A 22,389-nucleotide genomic window follows, 5' to 3' on the forward strand; every position below is an offset into this window, starting at 1 on the left:
TTCTCGTACTTTAACTCTCAGAAATAATTCAAATTATTTGCTTCAAAAATAACGAGTGCGACAAATATCAGAAATTGACCAAAATTTTATGCTTATAATGAAAATAACGTTATTCCCGGGCAAACGGTAATAACAAAATTCATGCCATTTCAATAACAAATACTGTTCAAATAACAAAAAGTGTTATGGAATCTTTTTGAAAATTCATTTTTGCATAAGAGTCAAAAAAACAGTTTATGTTATCATAATAAAATTTGTTATTAGTCTGATATTAGTTGAAAGCCAAAACAACTTTGGAATAACATTTTTTGCTATGGCAAAATACCTCCAACTGTTGGGATGATCGAATTAGTTGTTAAAATAACAAAAAATAATAACAAAGATTTGTTCGAAGAATAACTAAAAATGTTCAATCGAATAACAGAAAAACCATAACGAAGAATAACAAATCTTGTTATAAATAACATAAAATGTTATTAGCCTAGAGCAACTCTCTACGAAATCGGCCGATTTCGACCATTTTTATTTTTTGTATTTTTTTATTTGGGTCAAACTTTGTGGGGGCCTTCCCTATTACCAAATAAGCTATTTTGCGTCATTGGTTCACCCATACAAGTCTCCATACAATTTTGGCTGCTGTCCATACAAAAATGGTATGTAAATATTCAAACAGCTGTAACTTTTTAGTGAATTTTCTGATCAATTTGGTGTCTTCGGCAAAGTTGAAGGTATTATTGAGAACTATTGAGGAAAAAAATAAGTACACGGAAACAAAAATTGCCGATTTTTTTATTAACTTTTTTTTCACAAAAACTCAATTTCCCAAAATATGTATTTTTTTTTTATTTTCGAAATTTTTTGATATGTTTTAGGGGACAAAAATCCGCAACTTTTGTGCCATAGAGAAACATGGTCAATAAATCTGCCGCCGAGTTATAATTTTTTGAAAAATAGTGATTTTTGGAAAAAATCGAATTTCCATGCAAAAACAAATTTTACGTTATTTTTTTATGCAAAATTGAATTTGCAATCGAAAACTATTTCACAAGTTTTTTAATAAAGAGCTCCGTTTTCAAGATATAGCCTCCGAAAGTTTAATTTTTTGCAAAATATTTGCAGTTTTTCGATTTTTAAAGATAGTGACCATAAGCGACCATTTCTAAAAATATTTTTTTTGAAAAGTTCAGAAAATTTGCTACAAAATTGTCTAAGAGACATTGAAGATTGGACCTCGGGTTGCTGAAATACAGCCTTAAGAAAAAGAAACACAAAAATTGAAGTTTTCTTAGTCTCACCAAAAGAACCCACCATTTTCTATTGTCGATATCTCAGCAACTATAGGTCCGATTTTCAATGTTAAAACATGAAACATTCGTGAAATTTTCCGATCTTTTCGAAAAAAATATTTTTAAAATTTTTAAATCGAGACCAACAATTTGAAAGGGCCAAACATTGAATATTACGCCCATTTTAAAAGCTAGTCTTGATTTAATTTTTTTCAAAATATTTTTTTCAAAAAGATCGAAAAAATTCACGAATGTTTCATGTTTTAACATTGAAAATCGGACCATTAGTTGCTGAGATATGGTCACTCGAAAATGGTGGGTTGTTTTGATGAGACTTAGAAAACTTAAATTTTTGTGTTTCTTTTTCTTAAAGCGGCTCTATCTCAGCAACCCGAGGTCCAATCTTTAATATCACTTAGACAATTTTAAAGCAAATTTTCTGAACTTTAAAAAAATATTTTTAGAAATGGCTGCTTATGGTCACTATTTTTGAAAATCGAAAAACTGCAAATATTTCGCTAAAATCAAACTTTCGGTGGCTATATCTTGAAAACGGAGCTCTTTATCAAAAAATCTTTACAGTACATTTCGTTTGCAAATTCAATTTTGCATTGAAAAACCACGTCAAATTTGTTTTTGCATAAAATTTAGTTTTTTTTTTTCAAAAAATCACTATTTTTTCAAAAATTCATAACTCGGCGGCAAATTTTTTGACCATGTTTCTCTATGGCTCAAAAGTTGTGGATTTTTGTCCACTAAAACATATAAAAAAATCTCGGAAATAAAAAAATAAGTATTTTGGGAAATTGAGTTTTAGTGAAAAAATGTTAATAAAAAAATCGGCAAATTTTTTTTTCGTATACCTAATTTTTTCTATATAGTTTTCAACAATACCTACAACTTTGCCGAAGACACCGACTTAATCAGAAAATTCACTCGAAAGTTACAGCTGTTTGAATATTTACATACCATTTTTGTATGGACAGCAGCCAAAATTGTATGGAGACTTGTATGGGTGAACCAATGACACAAAATAGCTTATTTGGTCATAGGGAAGGCCCCCACAAAGTTTGACCCAATCAAAAAATACAAATAAAATCCATTTCCGGTTTTGGTAGAGAATTGCTCCCTAGTATTTCCAAATAACAAAAAATGTTATTCCAAAGTTATTTCCGTCTGCTAGGGTAAAGACTGCAAAAACCCACTGAAATAATAAGTTTAGCTTGATAAACTATGTGGCTGGTGCCTTCCTCACTCTTTACACATTTAGACATAAATTTCATCTACATTTTTTGATCCAGAATAAAAAAAAGTACACAAATATCACTAAAGTGGTCATAACTCAAGGCAGGGTTGCCAGATAGTCAATGTGAAATTGAATGTTAATTGTGAAAACGCATTTTTATACATAACTATTGAAGTACTTATCAAAACTTCAAATCATTCAATTGTGACGTACTAAACCGAGTCGAATACGACCAGTCTGAAAAAAAAATCGGTAATGCCAACTGACACAGACATTTGCTAAGTCTTCGATTCTGAGTCGCTAGGTAAACATGAAGGTGGGTCTATGACGTTTCTGAAGACCTCCTCACCTACCTCAGGTGAGGAAGGCAAAATCCTAACTTTTGCATTCATTTAGGCGTAATAAATACAAACAGAAAGCTTGTGCAATTCGTTTTGTGATTAACGCATCAGTCACTGAGGTGGGTTAGAATTTGATTACTGGAATTTTAGTTACGGATGCCACAATATCTCGGGTAACAAAAGTGTCAACCCCACTCTGCTTTTTTTTCGGGCAACATTTGCCTTTCCAGAACTTTTGCTCATTTGTGTTTCGAGGGAACGTTCACTGTTGTTTATCCACAAAGTGAAACTTTACAATTTATTTAACTAGTTAGTTACGTTGGCGCAAACTAACGAGAGATGGACGACGAACCGTTTGAAGTTGAAGATTGCGTAGCTTTTTTTTCCGCGCGAGGTTGCCAGGGCAAACAGTTGCGTTATACCCCGGTACTTAGAGCTTCCAACCGCAATTGAAAGGGCAAACGAACCTGTTTTGGTGCTGACTTTGTAGATTTTAAATCGCAGGCGAAATAAATAAATATGAAAAAAGCAGTGTTGCCAGTGGCAACACTAGCCCGTTTCAGTCAGCGAGTGCAGCACTTTCGGGACGAGCTTTCGCAATTTGGTGCGGTTTGTAGTGAGTGCATAAAAAAAAACTAGGTCACCAGATATAATTAGGTTATCAAAGTTGGGCTGCAACTCCCTTGTGTGCTGAGGAAAAGTGTTGCAAAAAAATGAAAAAAAGGAAAAACCGGGCAGCCACGGTATTGCGTTTTGCGGTTGAAGGGAGGAATTTAAATTGGAAGGATTGTTTTTTCCGGGAACAGTTTTTTTCGTGTCTCTGGCGAGCTGACGCTGATAGAAGCTTGATTTGATTGAATCGTTGAGCGGGAAGATTCGAGAGCGAGTGCAATTCAATTATGAATTTGATTGGAGTGTTAATAGTATGGAAATTGTTCGCAGCTCTTCGTGCTGCACTTTGCAGTCGGAAATTTGTTATTTTTCAATGCTTAAAAAAAAGGATTTCAATAGGTTCAGAATTTCTATTTCTTAATAAAAAAAATGCAAATAGTTAAAATTATGAAAATTTGGGTTATGAAGTTCAAACTTTTTTCTTTTCTTAAACATCAAAAGACATTGTTTACGACATTGTCATCAAAAACCATTACGCCGTCCCACCGGGTTAATTCCCTCAATTTCGGTTCCGGTAGATTGTTCCGGCAATTTCAAGCCATAAGCTCGGTATCACACGTTTGGAATCTAGGCTGCTGCTGCTGCGTGTCGTCAGCAATTATCCGGCCACGTTACAGCTTCTTGCACGCTCCTGTTGTGTGGTGCCAAAAATGATCCAAGCACAAACACAATAAACCTTGCTTCACACACACACACCCCCAAAACGACCCATCATTCCCGCACATTGGTTGTTGTGAAATGGCGCCGTTCCAGATTGAAATCACTCACACAATTTGCTCCGGCTGTTGGTTTTTGCACCTGAAGGTAGTATGGCGAGGAACCTCCCCTGCTCCTTATTTCCTCTAAAATTAAATCCAAGCGCCTCGTAGCGGCAGCTCAAGAAGAACGAGCACATTTAATAACATCTTGTTTGTTTGGCCGCCCTCTCTCAAGTCAAGTTTATGGGGCGTGCGTGTGTGAGTGTCGTCTCGTCAATTACCCACCTTATGAGTCATCTCCGCTTCTTAATGAGCAATTCATGGCACCTCCACGAGCCGCCTCCGTCACCCACAAGGTGTGACATTTCACGCAAACGGCACGAGACTAACGGCGCGAGGGCTCTCCTCCATTTTCGAACATTTCTCGACCTCGTTGGCGGTGGTGGCACCTTAGCCGAGAGTGCCCTGGTCCTAGCTACCAGCAGTAGGTCGTCGTCGGTAGTCATCAGCGGGGCGGGACAGTGGTTTAAATGAGAAGTTCTCATTTATTTATTTTTTAATTTTTACATTTAATCATTCACTATTCAATAATTTTTAAAAAATGCTGCGAAGAATTCTGGATTTTTTTTAATATTGAATAATAAAGAATACTTGTTCGACCGACATTATTACACTCTAAAAAATTACCCTGCAAAATTACAAAAAGAACACGAAATTTTAAAAGACAAATTTTGATCTAATCAAAAAATTACCCTTCTGGGTTAATGTTGATTTGAAAAGTACATTAAATTTCCTTTCAAGTTACATGTTCCAATTTTTACAGTTGATTAACTCTGCCATTTGAGTATTTAAAACTTTTTAATGTTTTTTCTATGAAAAATTTTTAGCACGCCATCAAATCGGGCGTAAAAGTCCCTTTGACACCAAATTTCCATCGCATCAACTTTTCAGGCTGCAAATTATTGAGAAAAGTGAAATTTGACATCACCAACATTTTTTTACCGTGTAGTCCTTATCCATACCTACAACTTTGCCGAAGACACCAAATCGACCAAAAAATTCCTTCAAAAGATACAGATTTTTGAATTATCATCGATCATTTTTGTATGCACAGCTGCCAAATTTGTATGGAAAATTATACGGACAAACCAAAGGCACCCAAAAAGTTTCAGCCGGATTAAAAAATACAAAAAAAAAATCGAATAAACAGAATCTCAGAGCATTGCTCTTCTGTGATAAAGAACTTTGCAAAAAGCCCTTAAAATTAAAAAAAAAAACGATACTTAATCCACCTTTAGGTGGTTGGTGCCTTCCTCACATTCATAAAGTCAATACATTCAGTAAAAATAGCAACATTCCCTTAACATGTTTAACAAATCAATTTTATTACTGATTTCTTTTGATAGGGTTCGCAGACCTTCAATTTTTCTGGCTCATCGGCAAGGTCTGATAAAAAAAACCTATCCAACGAAAGTTCACATGGAAGATTTAGACAATATTTTTATCACAATATCTCAGATCCGGCCTCCATAAAGTATTAAAATAACACTTAATTGCCAATAAATTTTGATAGGGTTGTCAGATCCTTGATGTTTTAGGCTCATTTGAAAGGTCTTTCAATTATCTAACTAACGATGGGTCGCATCATGAACCCGGACATAATTTTTACAGAAATATCTGAGATCCGGCCTCCAAAAAGTGTATAAATAACACTTAAGTGCTAATAACTTTTGATATGATTGTCAGATCCTTGATGTTTTAGGCTCATTTGATAGGTCTTTCAATTATCTAACTAACGATGGGTCGCATGATGGATCCGGACATCATTTTTAGTGAAATATCTGAGATCCGGCCTCCAAAAAGTGTATAAATAACACTTAAGTGCTAATAACTTTTGATATGATTGTCAGATCCTTGATGTTTTAGGCTCATTTGAAGAGTCTTTCAATTATCTAACTAACGATGGGTCGCATGATGGATCCGGACATCATTTTTAGTGAAATATCTGAGATCCGGCCTCCAAAAAGTGTATAAATAACACTTAAGTGCTAATACCTTTTGATATGATTGTCAGATCCTTGATGTTTTAGGCTCATTTGAAAGGTCTTTCAATTATCTAACTAACGATGGGTCGCATCATGAACCCGGACATAATTTTTACAGAAATATCTGAGATCCGGCCTACAAAAAGTGTATAAATAACACTTAAGTGCTAATAACTTTTGATAGGATTGTCAGATCCTTGATGTTTTAGGCTCATTTGAAGAGTCTTTCAATTATCTAACTAACGATGGGTCGCATGATGGATCCGGACATCATTTTTAGTGAAATATCTGAGATCCGGCCTCCAAAAAGTGTATAAATAACACTTAAGTGCTAATAACTTTTGATATGATTGTCAGATCCTTGATGTTTTAGGCTCATTTGAAAGGTCTTTCAATTATCTAACTAACGATGGGTCGCATCATGAACCCGGACATAATTTTTACAGAAATATCTGAGATCCGGCCTCCAAAAAGTGTATAAATAACACTTAAGTGCTAATAACTTTTGATATGATTGTCAGATCCTTGATGTTTTAGGCTCATTTGATAGGTCTTTCAATTATCTAACTAACGATGGGTCGCATGATGGATCCGGACATCATTTTTAGTGAAATATCTGAGATCCGGCCTCCAAAAAGTGTATAAATAACACTTAAGTGCTAATAACTTTTGATATGATTGTCAGATCCTTGATGTTTTAGGCTCATTTGAAAGGTCTTTCAATTATCTAACTAACGATGGGTCGCATCATGAACCCGGACATAATTTTTACAGAAATATCTGAGATCCGGCCTCCAAAAAGTGTATAAATAACACTTAAGTGCTAATAACTTTTGATATGATTGTCAGATCCTTGATGTTTTAGGCTCATTTGATAGGTCTTTCAATTATCTAACTAACGATGGGTCGCATGATGGATCCGGACATAATTTTTACTGAAATATCTGAGATCCGGCCTCCAAAAAGTGTATAAATAACACTTAAGTGCTAATAACTTTTGATACGGTTGTCAGATCTTCAATGTTTTGGGCTCATTGGAAAGGTTTTAATACCTTTCTGAAAATGTATAACATGATAGGTTTTCTTGCAAAAACCACCCTTTTTAAATCTTCCGGACATACGCCAAAATCGTTTTTAAGCATAACTTTTGAAGTACTTAACTAAACTTGCTGATTTCAAATAGAGACCTATGGGACCCTAAGACGGATCGAATGAGACTAATACGGTCAAAATCCGTTCATCCAGTCCGGAGATAATCGAGTGACAATTTTTTTGTCCACCCACCTACACACATCCACACAGACATTTGCTCAGAACATGATTCTGAGTCGATATGTATACGTGAAGGTGGGTCTACGAAGTCGAATTAAGAAGTTCATTTTTCGAGTGATTTTATAGCCTTTCCTCAGTAAGGTGAGGAAGGCAAAACCTAAAGCTTTTTTTTGAAAATCACAAAAAAAATTACATGAGTTATTTAAAAAAAAAACAACGTCAATTGACATGAATTTAGAAAAATATAAGCAACGACTTTAATATACTTGTATCAATCAAACAAAACTTTAAAAATAGCAAAAACACACAAATTAAAACTTTGTCAAGTTTTGCTTTCGTTCAGCTGCCTCGGCTGAGGCACGGAGCTTATGGGACTACGTTTTTTTCGAAAAAAAAATAAAACATTTTAAATTTCAGTTTTTTACAATATGTGTATCAAATGATCGGAATTTTTTCTTATATTTCGAAGCCATAACACATTTTTTTTTAAATACTCAAAATATTAACAAAACTACGTATTTTCGAAAAATACTCCAAATTTCAGTTTTGTTAAAATATGGGTATTAAATAATCGGGATTTTTAAATACATGGGGTCAACTGAGGTCAACTGAGTACACTTTTGGACTCGACCTTCACCGATTTGGACCAAACTTGGAGGGAACGTTTATCTATCGATTGTTAACAGAAATCCCAAGTTTGGTGCTGATTGGACCATCCCTCTATTTTTGGCACCGCCCTCTTTTTTGGCGATTTTCTAAAAAAAAATTTTTTTTCTTTTAATCATAACTTTGCAACTATTTGAGCAAAAGACTTTCTACAGGCTGCATTTTATAGAAAATTGTCCAAGGAATTCGATAAAAATAAAATTTTAACCCTTAAATGGCCACTAATATTATATTTTATCGTTTTAAGTATAAAAATTCAGTTTTGACCAATTGCTTAAATTTTTATTTGTTTTATTTTATCACCATCGTGTTCCCCGGACAATTTTACAATATAATCAATGTAGACTTCAAACTAAAATGAACTATTGACGAGATACAGCGATTTTACTGAAAAAAGTTTGATTTTGCGCAGCACTCAGAAGTTCATGGTATACTTTTCAACAAAAAGGAATGAATCTCGCATAATTCGGTTTTTATTAGTGAGAAACTTATTTCGGATTTGAATTCATAGGACAGAGTGCAGTGCAAAATCAAAGTTTTTTCAGTAAAATCGCTGCATCTCGCCAATAGTTTATTTTAGTTTGTAGTCTATATTGATTATTATGTAAAATTGTCCGGAGAACACGATGGCGATAAAATAAAAAAAATAAAAATACAATCAACTGGTCAAAACTGAATTTTTATAATTAAAACGTTAAAATATAATATAAGTGGGCATTTAAGGGTTAAAATTTTATTTTTATCGAATTCCTTGGACAATTTTCTATAAAATGCAACCTGTAGAAAGTCTTTTGCTCAAATAGTTGCAAAGTTATGATTAAAAGAAAAAAAAGTTTTTTTAGAAAATCGTCAAAAAAGAGGACGGTGCCAAAAATAGAGGAATGGTCCAATCAGCACCAAACTTGGGATTTCTGTTAACAATCGATAGATAAACGTTCCCTCCAAGTTTGGTCCAAATCAGTGAAGGTCGAGTCCAAAAGTGTACTCAGTTGACCTGGAATGACCCACATTTCGAAAGCATTAGCACACATTTTTCCAAATTTTCAACATTTTGACAAAACTGCGTGTTTTAGAAAAATATTCTCAAAATTTTTGTTTTGGACAAGAAGAGTATTTAAAAAAAATTGTGTTATGAAATTTTTAGAACTTTTTTCGAAAATTTCTAGTTTTGTGAACATTTTGGGTGATTTCTTTTTTTATTACTTTTGAAATGAATCAAAAAATTCCGATCATTTTGATCAAATTTCACAAATGTTTGTAAAATTCCTAATCGATACCCATATTTAAAATACTGAAATTGTTCGTTTTTTCGAAAAAAAAAACGTAGTTTTGTTTTTTTTTGTATTTAAAAAAAGCGTTAAAACTTCCAAATGTATGAAAATATCCCGATTTTTTGATACCCATATTGTAAAAAAACTGAAATTTGGAGTTTTTTTTTCAATTTTTTTTAGTTTGGAGTATTTAAAAATAATAATAATAATAACACAAACTTTAAGACCTTCCTGTATTTTTCGAGAAAAAATGCATTTTCAAAATATAGGAAAAATACGGACCTTTGTAGTTTTTTATATAATTATAAACACTATATTTTTGTTGAAATTTGGATGTTTTTTCATAGGATTATAGCCAATGTCTCCCATATAGCCCGAATGCCATAAGCTCTGTGCCTCAGTTACACAGAAAAAAATAATGAAAATTTGGAAGCTTTAATTTTGGAAGGTTGAATATTACCTCTTTTATGATGTAATTTTACCTCAATTTAGACTGAAAAAGTGACATTACACCAGAAAAGTGGTAAAATTACACATTTCCAGAGGTAAAATTACACCTTTTTTCTGACATAAAAGATGTACCCCTTCCCAGATGTAATATTACCATGATTTTTTTTTCTGTGTATGCACGCCTCGGTTTTGCATCCCCCATATGCGGTGCTAAACCGAGGCACGACTGTAAACAAAATTTTCAAAACAATTGTTCTAAAGACATTTAAGATTTGACCTCTGATTGCTAAAAAACAACGAATTTAAGAAAAAAACAAAACAAGAAAATTTATAATGTTTGAGTCTCACCAAAACAGCTTTTTTATTCATAAGTATAAATACCTCAGAAATGAATGATCCTATTTTCATTGTTTAAGAATAAAACATGAAATTCTCAGATATCTAGCAAAAAATATTTTTAATTTTTTTTCATTAACTCCAACATTTCAAAAAGGTCCAATATTTAATATAACGCCCCTTTGTAATATTGGTTACAAAAAACACCCTATGAAACCGATAAAATAAAGTTAACGACGTCGACATCCCTTAGTTAAACGTTGTTATGGTTTCGTTTGAGCAACCTGCCAAAAATGTATGGAATTTCGTAATTTTTGTTCTCGTGGATCAAACATACTTTTTGCCCAGATATTTAAAAACGTAGGTTTTAAAGAAAACCTAGATGTATGGGTATCAAAAGATCGGAAATTTTATGCCCTTTACGATTCCACATAGGTTGACTTGTGAATCGTGGACCGGTTCGAATGCCGGCGGATTTTCCGACGACGTAATTCCGGGTTGGTACGAAATTCCAACGAAAAATCTATTCTATCGATACAAATACCCCCAAAACGGTGTTATACCCACTCCAAAATGTTTATTTAGCAATTCTATGGTAATATATTGACATTTAGTTGAATTAAAAGTTTGCAAAATTAAGTTTAGATAAGTTTTATATAGAATTTCCAGAGTTATATAAACTTTTATACTAAGTAGTTAGTAAACTTTATATTCAATCCAAATCATTTTTAATCAGTCAAGGATGCCTATTTGGAGTTGGGAGACTGGATTTATGGTGATTTGTCAACAAATAAAATTATTTATGTTAATTTTTCGAAAGGTGTACAAACTTTTTTTGCACCTTTTTTATTTTCGTAATAGTATTTGTTATATAACTTTTTATAGAAATCATCTTTTCATGAGCTGTTTGTAGCAAAATGTTTGGCATGAGTTTCTGAACAAAACGTAGTACTAGGTTCCTGTCAAACTTTAAATTCTTTACATGTTTCATCACAAAATGTGCATAGTGCTCAAGGGGTGTAAATACTTTTTTTACATACTGTAATTTCCAAAATTTCCTAATGAGTTTTTAAATTTTCAAAATTTTAGAATTTTTCTAAAATAAAATTGAATAAAATTATAAATATTTTTAAATTGATGGCACTAACATTATTGTTGTTTTTTGAGCATTTTGTGATACTTTTTGCTCGTCCAGATCAAATGGTTTCCCTTTGAAATACATTTGTTTTCATGTCTTAGATCCGGTAGTGATTTGATTTTTTTAATATTTGAAGTAATATTTTCAAAACAATGGACAAACATAAAAAATGGGTTGGATTCAATAAATTGTGAATAGCTTTAATTAAAAAAAAATTACGGAATTTAAATGCCTTTTGAACAACATCTTTTTTAAGGAAATTTTCAGATTTGCAATATTGCAATATTCATCAATTGTCAATTTTTCCTCTATTTTTTGAGAATTTCAGCAAAAGAGAGCGATAGTCGATAAACTAATTTGCTCTGTTTTTTAAGACAGAATCACTTTGTTCAATTTATTATCAGCCCGAAGATTACTGTAAAATACACACAAATACACTTTCATAGTGAATGACATTTTGTCCAAAAGTTTCTCAGAAATCCCACTATCTAAACCAAAAATTGTCCCTGCTGTACTAGATTTCACTCCCCGTCCCAACAGGCCCCCCTCTCCAAATTGCCGTTGATTTCCTCTCATTTCCGTGTCAAACAAAGTCAAAGTAGGAGCAGCCAAGGCCACCGGGTAATGCTCCCGGGTCTCGCAACGTCCAGGACGGGAAATGTCACCCTGCCGGGGGAGGGTGCGAGCGAGGAGGGTAAAAGTGGTGGTTGTTTGTTTTTTGAATTACTCGCCCATAATTTTGGCCAATTTACATTGGGGCGGGGCGGAGCGTGCTTGAAAATTGGCCAGCTGCCGGTCGAGCCCGGAAGTTTGATCTGGGTTTCCGATTGCAACTAGTTAGCCGCTATGTTTGATTAGGGCCTTCCGCAAATGTTTGCCCGAGGTAATATCCTTGGGAGTTGAGTTCTTGGGTTTGGAATCACGTTCGTGAACTTTAACTTCAATACCGGTGGAAAATTATTCGCGTTGGATCCGAAACTGGTGAAATTTAATTTCTGTTCCACAAGAGGAGCATAATTGTGGAGGTGATCCTGATGAGCACCGATTCTAACGAGTGCTCAGAACACAAATGAAGTACCTCTTCTCGCCATGATCTGTGCTCTATCTACCTGGACTCCAGTCGTACCAGTCGTTCAATGGAACACTCGAACGTGAAATGAATACCAAATCCAGCTCTCTTCCAACTCGGCAGAAGAGCACAGTTCTGGTGTAGATGGTGATAAAACACAATTGATTCTAATTGAACTGCTCCCCAAAGTCCCCGTTCGGAAGGACTCTCCAAAATCACACACGTCCCGAACAGGTTGAAGTGACACAATTTATGTTATATCAAAACTTTCATTATTCTCTGAATTTTCTTGATAAATTCTTCTGGTTGTAATAAAACATAAAATCTTCCAGTTATCTCCACGTGCTCGGGAAACTGATCAAACAGCATTCCAAATTTTCTCAAGTGCACGGCACCCAACCCAGTGTTGCCAGCAAACCTGGTTTTCCATCCAGCTAGGTGAGATATTGATGCCGAGCATATTTTCCCTCGTGGAGACAAAAGAAAACCTTTCGGGGTGGATGTGGGTGGGTGTTATCCTTTCTCCCTTTGCAGAGGTGATTATGTTTACCCTCGCATGCTGGTACTCCCACAACCCCCTTCGAGTGGGATAGCTACCCAAGCCCCGAGCTTCGTATGGAGAACGATAACACGTATCACCTTTGGCAAAGGCGGAACAAAGTTTACCAATAAATAACCAAAGTGTCGCTATCAATTTTGTTTATTCCCGTGGAATGGCACGCATATTGATGGGAGCTGGAATTGGATGCTCGACGCCGTCGCTGCTGGCAGTCTGAGATCGTATTTCAAAACACACAGTTTTGCGCAATGTCGTACTTTAAAAACAAGCAGGTATTATCTGCTGTCTTCTCGAGAGCATTTGTCTCAAATTGAATAGCTTTCTTTGTATAAACCGATGGACGGCTAAAGCCCAACCCACTTGCAAATTAATTACTTCTGGCTCTTGATGCCGTTCGGAAAGTCAGAAGAGCGATTGAAGAGGTTCTTAAGACGCAGGAAAGGCTTCTGGAAAATCTTAGAAAATGAAACTGTAATTATACTTAAGCTCCAGTTTAGTTCTACCATTGATAATCACAATGATTCAGCAAGATATTGCATGATCTTGAACAAAGAGCATGAATTTTCAGTAGAATACTGATTGCACTATCAATCACCGTTATTGCACACATTGAAATTCAGATCCGGGCGACGGTAATAACAAAATTCATGCCATTTCAATAACAAATACTGTTAAGATAACAGAAAGTATTATGAAATCTTCTTGAAAAAAAAACTTTTTTTTCATAACAGTTTAATAACAGTTATGCTATCATAACATAATTTGTAATTGGTTTGATATTGGTTGAAAGTCAAAACAACTTTGGAATAACATTTTTTGTTGTGGAAGAATACCTCCAAGTATTATTGGGATGATCGGATTAGTTGTTAAAATAACAAAAAATAATAACAAAGATTTGTTCAAAGAATTACTTAAAATTTTATTGGTCTGTTATAACAATCCAATAACAATCCAATAACAAACAATAATCATAACGACGAACAACAAATTATGTTTTAAATAACATAAAATGTTATTTTCTAAGTATTTTCAAATATCGAAAAATGTTATTCCCAAGTTATTTCCGTCTGCTCGGTAGCAAAATCCAAATCAAATTTGCTTGGATTAGGCTCAAATTTGGCATTTCAGATTTTCGCAAAACAAAACTAGAAAAAAACATTTCAAGACGGCTAAACAGTTTTAAAAACATAGATAAATTTACAAGAAGGTCAAATGAAAACTTGATTTGATGATTAGCAGGTCTTGTGACAATAATTGTTAAATAATTTTAGAATGTTTTACGTATCATATAAAATAATGAGAACATCTGTCAACAGGATTCCAAGATTAGATATTTTTTAAATTTAATTCATTTGGTTTTGGCGTATCAATTCATTCATTTTTCACAGAAATTAGGTCCAGTAAATTTTGTTGGAGGATGCAACACCGAGGCACAAAGCTTATGGAATATTTGCCATATAAGAGACAGTTAGCTAGAATCATATGAAAAATCATCCAAACATTAAAAAATTATAGTGTTTTAGAATCGGGATGATGTCAGTTATCCATTGCAATTATGAACTTACTAACACAAAATTTTTACAAAAATACTTTTCATATACTTATTATACTCATAATTACTTTTTTCTTGTACTTTAAAAATGCATTTTTCGAAAAAATACTCGAAATTTTTGTTTTAGCTACATGGGTATCAAATGATCGGGATTTTTCATACATTTCGAAGGTTGAAACGGACAGTTTTGAAAATACAAAAAAAAATCACATAACTACGTATTTCCGGAAAAATGCTCAAAATTTCAGTTGTTTACAATATGGGTATCAAATAAACCAGGTTTTTTTTTCAGACATTTGAAAGTAATAAAACCATTTTTTACAAATACCCAAAATTTTCACAAAATACTTATTTTTAAAAAATAAATCATATCTATTATTTTTTTTGCAATGATCGGGATTTTGCATATAATATAATAAAAATATTTTTTTTATGAAATACTCAAAATGAGCATGAGCATGAGCATGAGAGATCACCCATGGTTGCCCCTCCGTTGCTGAACAGAACCGTAATATCCTTTCAGCACTACTGATCATAGGCTTCGACGATCTAGTGGTGTTTCCCTTATCAACAGCATGTATGAATGCGCTGAAAAGATAAAACACCATGATTGCTAAAGCTAGATCAGTTGCGAATAGGTAACAGTCATTGGCCACCAACGGCGCCCGCCATGTCAGTTTGTAGATCTCGATTTTAAGGGACGGGAATGTTAGTTAGCGCAGGTTGCTACTAGGGCAGCTGATTTACTCTGTGCTTACACCCCACAAGCGCCAGGAACCTGAAAATTGGTTAGTAGGATAGGGTGTTTGGTCAGGATTCATCATAGAAGATGATGATGCGACCCAAAATCATAGTGTTTGTTGAAAGGTATTGTTTTATTCTCAAGGCAAGCAATCGGATGCTGCGGATGAGACATTTCCCGTTTAACTGTTGTTAAATTTTTAATGAAATGGTTTAATCTTAGACAGCCGGCTGTGGAAAGATAAAACCAAATAATATTTGTTTATAGTATGAGGTGTTAAACGCAATGCTGCAATGATAGCGTAGTCTGATTTTTAATTATATAATCATTTAGTTCATGAATTTGTTACGGAATAGACGCGACGAACTCAATCATCAAGTGCCTTCCTATCTTCTTTCTATTAGCTAGATTAGGTATTGATTTTCAATGCCTCTCGAGCTACGATGCTATGGAGAGGGCTTAACACACAAACAACCGACGTCGAGCCCTCCGAGCTACGGAGCTATGGGAAGGTCTTTTCAACACAAAAAAGACTAGCGCACCACACGACGTTCTTGATGAATCAAAATAATTTTGTTACGCGATAAACCTAACGAACTCGGATCGTTTTTATCGAAAACTATATCACAATTCACGACAAAATGCGAAACAAAAGGCACACACAAAAAAATCACTTTTCACTCCGAATATTTTTTACGACCACGCGCTCCTTTGCCAATTATGCACTGATGACGCTGCATTTTCAGAGGGTAATCTTCTCCTCGCAGCGCACAATTCACGACAAAAATGCGAAACAAAAGGAACAAACAAAAAAAAAATCACTTTTCACTCCGAATATTTTTTTACGACCACGCGCTCCCTTTGCCAATTATGCACTGGTGACGCTGCATTTTCAGAGGGTAATCTTCTCCTCGCAGCGCACAATTCACGACAAAAATGCGAAACAAAAGGAACAAACAAAAAAATCACTTTTCACTCCGAATATTTTTTACGACCACGCGCTCACTTTGCCAATTATGCACTGGTGACGCTGCATTTTCAGAGGGTAATCTTCTCCTCGCAGCGCACAATTCACGACAAAAATGCGAAACAAAAGGAACAAACAAAAAAAAAATCACTTTTCACTCCGAATATTTTTTTACGACCACGCGCTCCCTTTGCCAATTATGCACTGGTGACGCTGCATTTTCAGAGGGTAATCTTCTCCTCGCAGCGCACAATTCACGACAAAAATGCGAAACAAAAGGAACAAACAAAAAAATCACTTTTCACTCCGAATATTTTTTACGACCACGCGCTCCTTTGCCAATTATGCACTGGTGACGCTGCATTTTCAGAGGGTAATCTTCTCCTCGCAGCGCACAATTCACGACAAAAATGCGAAACAAAAGGAACAAACAAAAAAAAATCACTTTTCACTCCGAATATTTTTTTACGACCACGCGCTCCCTTTGCCAATTATGCACTGATGACGCTGCATTTTCAGAGGGTAATCTTCTCCTCGCAGCGCACAATTCACGACAAAAATGCGAAACAAAAGGAACAAACAAAAAAATCACTTTTCACTCCGAATATTTTTTACGACCACGCGCTCCTTTGCCAATTATGCACTGGTGACGCTGCATTTTCAGAGGGTAATCTTCTCCTCGCAGCGCACAATTCACGACAAAAATGCGAAACAAAAGGAACAAACAAAAAAAAATCACTTTTCACTCCGAATATTTTTTTACGACCACGCGCTCCCTTTGCCAATTATGCACTGATGACGCTGCATTTTCAGAGGGTAATCTTCTCCTCGCAGCGCACAATTCACGACAAAAATGCATTTTTTTTATGAAATACTCAAAATGTTCACTAAACCACGTATTTTTGTTTAAATACTAAAATTTTGATTTTTTTTTTTCAAAATGGGAATACAATGTTGTAAATTTTTCATTAAATTCGATTTAACTTTTTTACTCAAATTTTTTACAGAAATACGTGCATTGAAAAAACACACAAAATTTTTTTTTTTGTTATATGGGTATCATATAATCGGATTTTTTAAAAACTGAAATTTTTAGTATTTTTGTGAAAATTTTGAGCATTTACAAAATTTTTTATCGAAACTTAGGAATTTCCCAATCATTTAAAACCTATTTTGAAAAAAATAGTATTTTTTGAAGATTTAAGTAATTACTATTGAAATGTGGGAAAATGTGTGTGAAATTTTGAGTATTTTTCAGAAAAGTTGTAGGTGATTAGGACTTTTCACTACTCAAATGATAGATTACGATGTCAGCAAGCATGTTTACTAAAACATTAAAAACGTTCTCGCGCACTTTTCGATTGACTGAAAAATTAAAAAAGAGTCATTTATATGAAAAAAAAAAATATAAATTAAATTAAAATCAAAACATTGAATGGGTTGATAGGGAATATTTTTATAATTAATGATTGAGTTTTTGTCACAGGACCAAGATGTTAAATCAATATTTGGCCAAAAAAAGTTTTCAAGTGCTCCCCAGCCGTTTTATGTTGGATTTTTTTTTTCTAAATAGGATGCCAATTTTAGTGTGACGAACGCTATGGATTTCGCCTAACAAGTTTCAACTATTAACAAATTTCAAGTTTTAATGTTTAGGAAGAGTTTGTTTCAGAGACTGAATTTGGGTAGAATCATTTGTTAAATTTTCACATTCACAAACAAATAGAATTATTTTGATTATTTTCAAAGTTTCGCTCAAATTGTATGAAAATTTCCCTATAATTTTAGACGAATATTGCAAAAAGCAAAAATAAAAATTAAAACATACTAAATTACTTTATAACTTATAAGTACAAAATTTCAACAGACTTTCAAAAAACTAAGAAAAGAAGAAAAAGTACCATAACTTTCGAATGGTATTAACAATTTACAATCACTGAAAAAACATATTGCAAACAACTAAAAGTTTAAGTACATTTTCAAAAAAAAAATATTTTTTTTTTGTAAAATTATGAGTATTACAAATTTATTGTTCCTTTCGAAAGGTGCGAAAATTCCCGACCCTTTTGATACCCATATTGCAAAAAAAAAAAAAACTTAAAAATAAGTTCCCTTTTTAAAAAGTACCTTTGAGGCAAAATTAGTATTTAGTATATTTTTTATCAAAACTGGATCATTTTGCATACAAATATTGTAAATTAAAATTTAGAGATTTTTTTTCGAAGTAACAATTTTTTTGTGAAAATATTGAGTAATTTTAAAAACGCATACTAATTATTAAAATGTAGATATGCATAAAATACGATCATTTGATACCTGGATAATTCTCCACTAACTCACACGAAATTGGAAAAAAATGCCCCGACCCCTTTTCGATATGCGTGAAACTATGTCCTAAGAGATACTTTTTGTCCCTGACGACGAGCCCAAGCTCCATTTTTCGATATCTCGTGACGGAGGGGTGGAAAAACCCCTTCAATTTTTGAACATTTGGAAAAAAGACGTGTTTCAGCCTGAAATGGCGATGAGATGAAAAATTTGGTGTCAAAGGAACTTAAAAATGCACTACTGATTTGATGGCCTATTCAAAATTCTGAAAAAAACGTATTTTTCATCGAAAAACCAATAAAATGTTTTTAGAACTCTGCTATTTTGGAACATGTCATTTTAAGATAAATGTGATGTACTTTTCGAATCTGAAGGGTCTTTTTTCAACTGGAACAACATTTTTCATTATTTATTTTTGTGTTTTTTCTAATTTAGCAGGATTATTTTTTTAGAGAGCAACAATGTTCAACAAAATTGTAGAGCAGACAATTACAAAACAAAATGTAGACATAAAGGGTTTGCTTTCAATCATTACAAATAATGGTGATTTTACGAAAAAATGTTTAAAAAAATGATTTTGCGTGTCTCTTTGTTTCGTCGTTCGTGTCAGTCGCGACAACGGATCGACACAACCAACTTTTTCGAAACTTTTTTTTATAAAAATCGCGTTAACTTGTGATGATTGAAAGTAAACCCCTTATGTTTACATGTCAAACTTTTTTTAATTGCTCTACAATTTTGTAGAATACTATTAAACTCTTAAAAAATAATCCTGCAAAGTTAGAAAAAAAAACACGAAACGTTAAAATGAATTTTTTTTCTAAATGGCAAAATGATCCTTCTGGGTTAATGTAGATTCGAAAAGTAATTAAAATTTCCCTTACAATTACATGTTCCAATTTTTTTTAACAGTTTAGTAACGGAAGATGGCAAAGCTTTTAATTTTTTTGTGTTTTTTTTTTTTGATAAAAAATAGGTTTTTTTCGTCACATCACCGTTTCAGGCTGCAAATTATTGAAAAACATCATCGGCCATGATCGATGACGACCAACTTTTTCAAATCTTTTTTCGTAAAATCGCGAAAACTCGTGATGTTTGTAAGCAAACCCCTTATGTCTACATATCAAAAATGTTGTAATTGTCTGCTCTACAACTTTGTAGAACATTGTTACACTGTAAAAAATAACTCTGCAAAAATAGAAAAAACACGAAATTTCAAAAAGGAAAAATTTTGTTTTAAATGAAAAAATTGACCCTTCCGGGTCAATGTAGATTCGGAAAGTACATTAAATTTCCCATAAAAATATTTTGTGTGACATGTTCTAAAAAATTTTACAGTCGAGTAACGGAAAATGGGAGAATTTTTAAAACTTTTTTAGTGTTTTTTTTTTCGATGAAAAATACGGAATTCTGAGTACGCCATCAAATCGGGGGTCTAACTTTACATAAAAGTCCCTTTGACACCAAATTTCTATCTTATCATCGTTTCAGGCTGCAAATTATTGAAAAACACCTCTTTTTCGCATATTCAAAAATCAAAGGGGTCGTACCGCCCCTCCGTCACGCGATATCTAAAAACGGACTTCGGTTTCTTGATCAGGGACAACAGTTATCCCTTAGGACAAAGTTTCACGCAAATTGAAGAAGTGTCGGGTCCACTTTTTCCAATTTCGTGTGAGTTAACGAAGGATTACCCGAAAAGAAATGGTGTAAGTTAAAGTTTGGTTGAAATTCATTGCATTTCTACATGCTTATTTTCTGCAACTTTCAACCCAATCCATTACCGTCCGTCTTAAAAAAAGAGTGCACACTTCAAGCTTCACGCCCGTTCTCCCCGTGTAGTGTTCTCAATTAAGAAATTAAAGACCCGAAGAAAAAATAAAAAAACCTGCCCTTTACAAACCATCTTGTCAACGCCAACCCTTCATCATCTCGCGCAGAAGCATCACTTACCGTAATGATGCACTCGTTGCTCGTGCTCATCTGGGCCTCTTCCGGCGGTGCCGGGCGCTGCTGCTGAATGATCAATTCCAGTTCGCGACGAGGGGTCCGCCCGTACCATGAGGGCACCCCCCCAGTTGCAGTTTACGTTGAGTGTCACCAGGAGGAGCAGGCCCACCGGGAGACTTGGCCGGGCTGGTCGGGGGCCGCCCCCGAGCTCCAGTGTCCTCTTGGCTGGATTTCCGGGTTGCGATTTGTTTTTGTTCATTTTTGCTTTTCTTCTGAGTTGTTTTTTTCGGGAAACTTTTTTCAAACTTTCTTTGATTTGAATACTGTTAATTTCTCTTCCTTCCTCAGCAAAAAAAGTGTGATAAATGTGACTTCGTTAGGGCGCCGACGTCATTGTTTCGCAGTTGTTTTCCACCCCCAGCGACACGCGACACTGTTTTTTTTCCGGGCGCGTGGTTTTTCCTCCAGCACCGCTCGCGTCAATTTATGGCCCTCATTAGGGACGAAGAGGGTTCTACGTGGGGGACCGGTAACAAATTAGGCAAAATAAAAAGTGGCATTAATAATGATATATATTTTCACGCGTCTTTCTTCGCAATTTTTTTTTCGTTGCGCCCCTTGGCCCTTCTTCAATGGCCCCACTTTTTAAAACTCATTTGTCGTGGAGGCCGAAGGCCAAAAAGAAAAAAAAAGAAAAAAGAACGGAACACTTTTCCACAGAAATAAAATAAATCACAATTTTCCTCTCTGCGAACTCTGCCTCACCCCCTCTTTGACCAGGTGGGCAAGGTGATTCAAGATTTTTTTTTCTTCCACTCACTCATTCAACCGGTAAACACTTGATATTCCTTGTTTTCACCACCACCAGCAGCAAACGCTTCTACTTCAGCCTTCGGAGTTTATTGTGACTAATGGGTGGTGATTTTTCCTGGTTTTTCCTCGGGTTCTTCTCGTTGACCCCTCGAGCGAGAAGGACCTCTAGCCGACCACCGGGACTTGTTCACCTTCTTCCTTTTTGCTAGATATTATTATTATTATTATTATTATTATCTCATGACCCTTCAAGCTTCAAGTCCTTGAAAAAGTGCAAAAAAGCTTCAGCACACGGAGAGAGATGTTTCAAAATTCATTTAGACCAGACCACCTCACAAAAGGATGCTTCAGAGGCCTTCCTGTGGGGGATGTTTCTGCTGAAAATAGACAAAACGAGGAAATAAATTACCATTAGAATATTGTGTTTATGTGTTTTCTTTTAAATGGGCTAGCAAAAATAGATGCAAATTTGTGGCAAAACAGAGCATCACAATATTTACAACATTCTCCTGCACGATCGTCTGATGAGACACCGACCTGACCAGAGTTGACAAACGACAAGTTGTTTTCGAGTGCCTGAGCGACGTTGAAAGGAGGAGGATTGTCATTGTCGTCAGTATGAATATTTATGATTTTGAGTTTAAAATTATACACTGTGGCCTTGGGAGTGGTTGTCGAAGGACGTTACAACTCGAGGATACAACATTAAACCTGTAAAATTAATCAAAATTTTGGTATGCAATACGGTTGTTGATTGAAATGTTGTTTTAACCGTCTACTGCCCAAATCTTTTTTTCGAAAATTTTTATTTTTCCCGTGTTCAGAAGGTCATTTTGAGCAAATTTTGTTCTACGAAAAACTTCATTTTTTATTATTGTTTGATGTATTTCTTGTTTCATTTTTAGTATTCAGCCATTCCACGTCAAACAGGAAGTTTGGCTCAAATTTGGATAAAATTGCGTTTTTCGTCGATTTTCGCAAAAACCAC

The 22,389-nt window shown here is 34.5% G+C and overlaps 1 protein-coding gene across 5 annotated transcripts in view; it reads right to left on the reverse strand.

Moving 5' to 3' along the window:
* Positions 1-22,389, reverse strand: part of LOC6050873 — a 461,546-nt gene that overhangs the window by 281,968 nt on the left and 157,189 nt on the right. For 4 of the 5 annotated variants that reach the window (XM_038266230.1, XM_038266229.1, XM_038266228.1 and 1 more), the window contains exon 3: positions 20,592-21,778. In XM_038266230.1, the coding sequence (XP_038122158.1) occupies positions 20,592-20,847 (256 nt within the window). In that variant the 5' untranslated portion in view covers positions 20,848-21,778. The remainder of the gene's footprint in view (positions 1-20,591; positions 21,779-22,389) is intronic. The other variant, XM_038266227.1, reaches the window with a different exon arrangement.

This window comes from Culex quinquefasciatus, chromosome 3 (genome assembly GCF_015732765.1).
Source record: "Culex quinquefasciatus strain JHB chromosome 3, VPISU_Cqui_1.0_pri_paternal, whole genome shotgun sequence".
Lineage (NCBI taxonomy): Eukaryota > Metazoa > Arthropoda > Insecta > Diptera > Culicidae > Culex > Culex quinquefasciatus.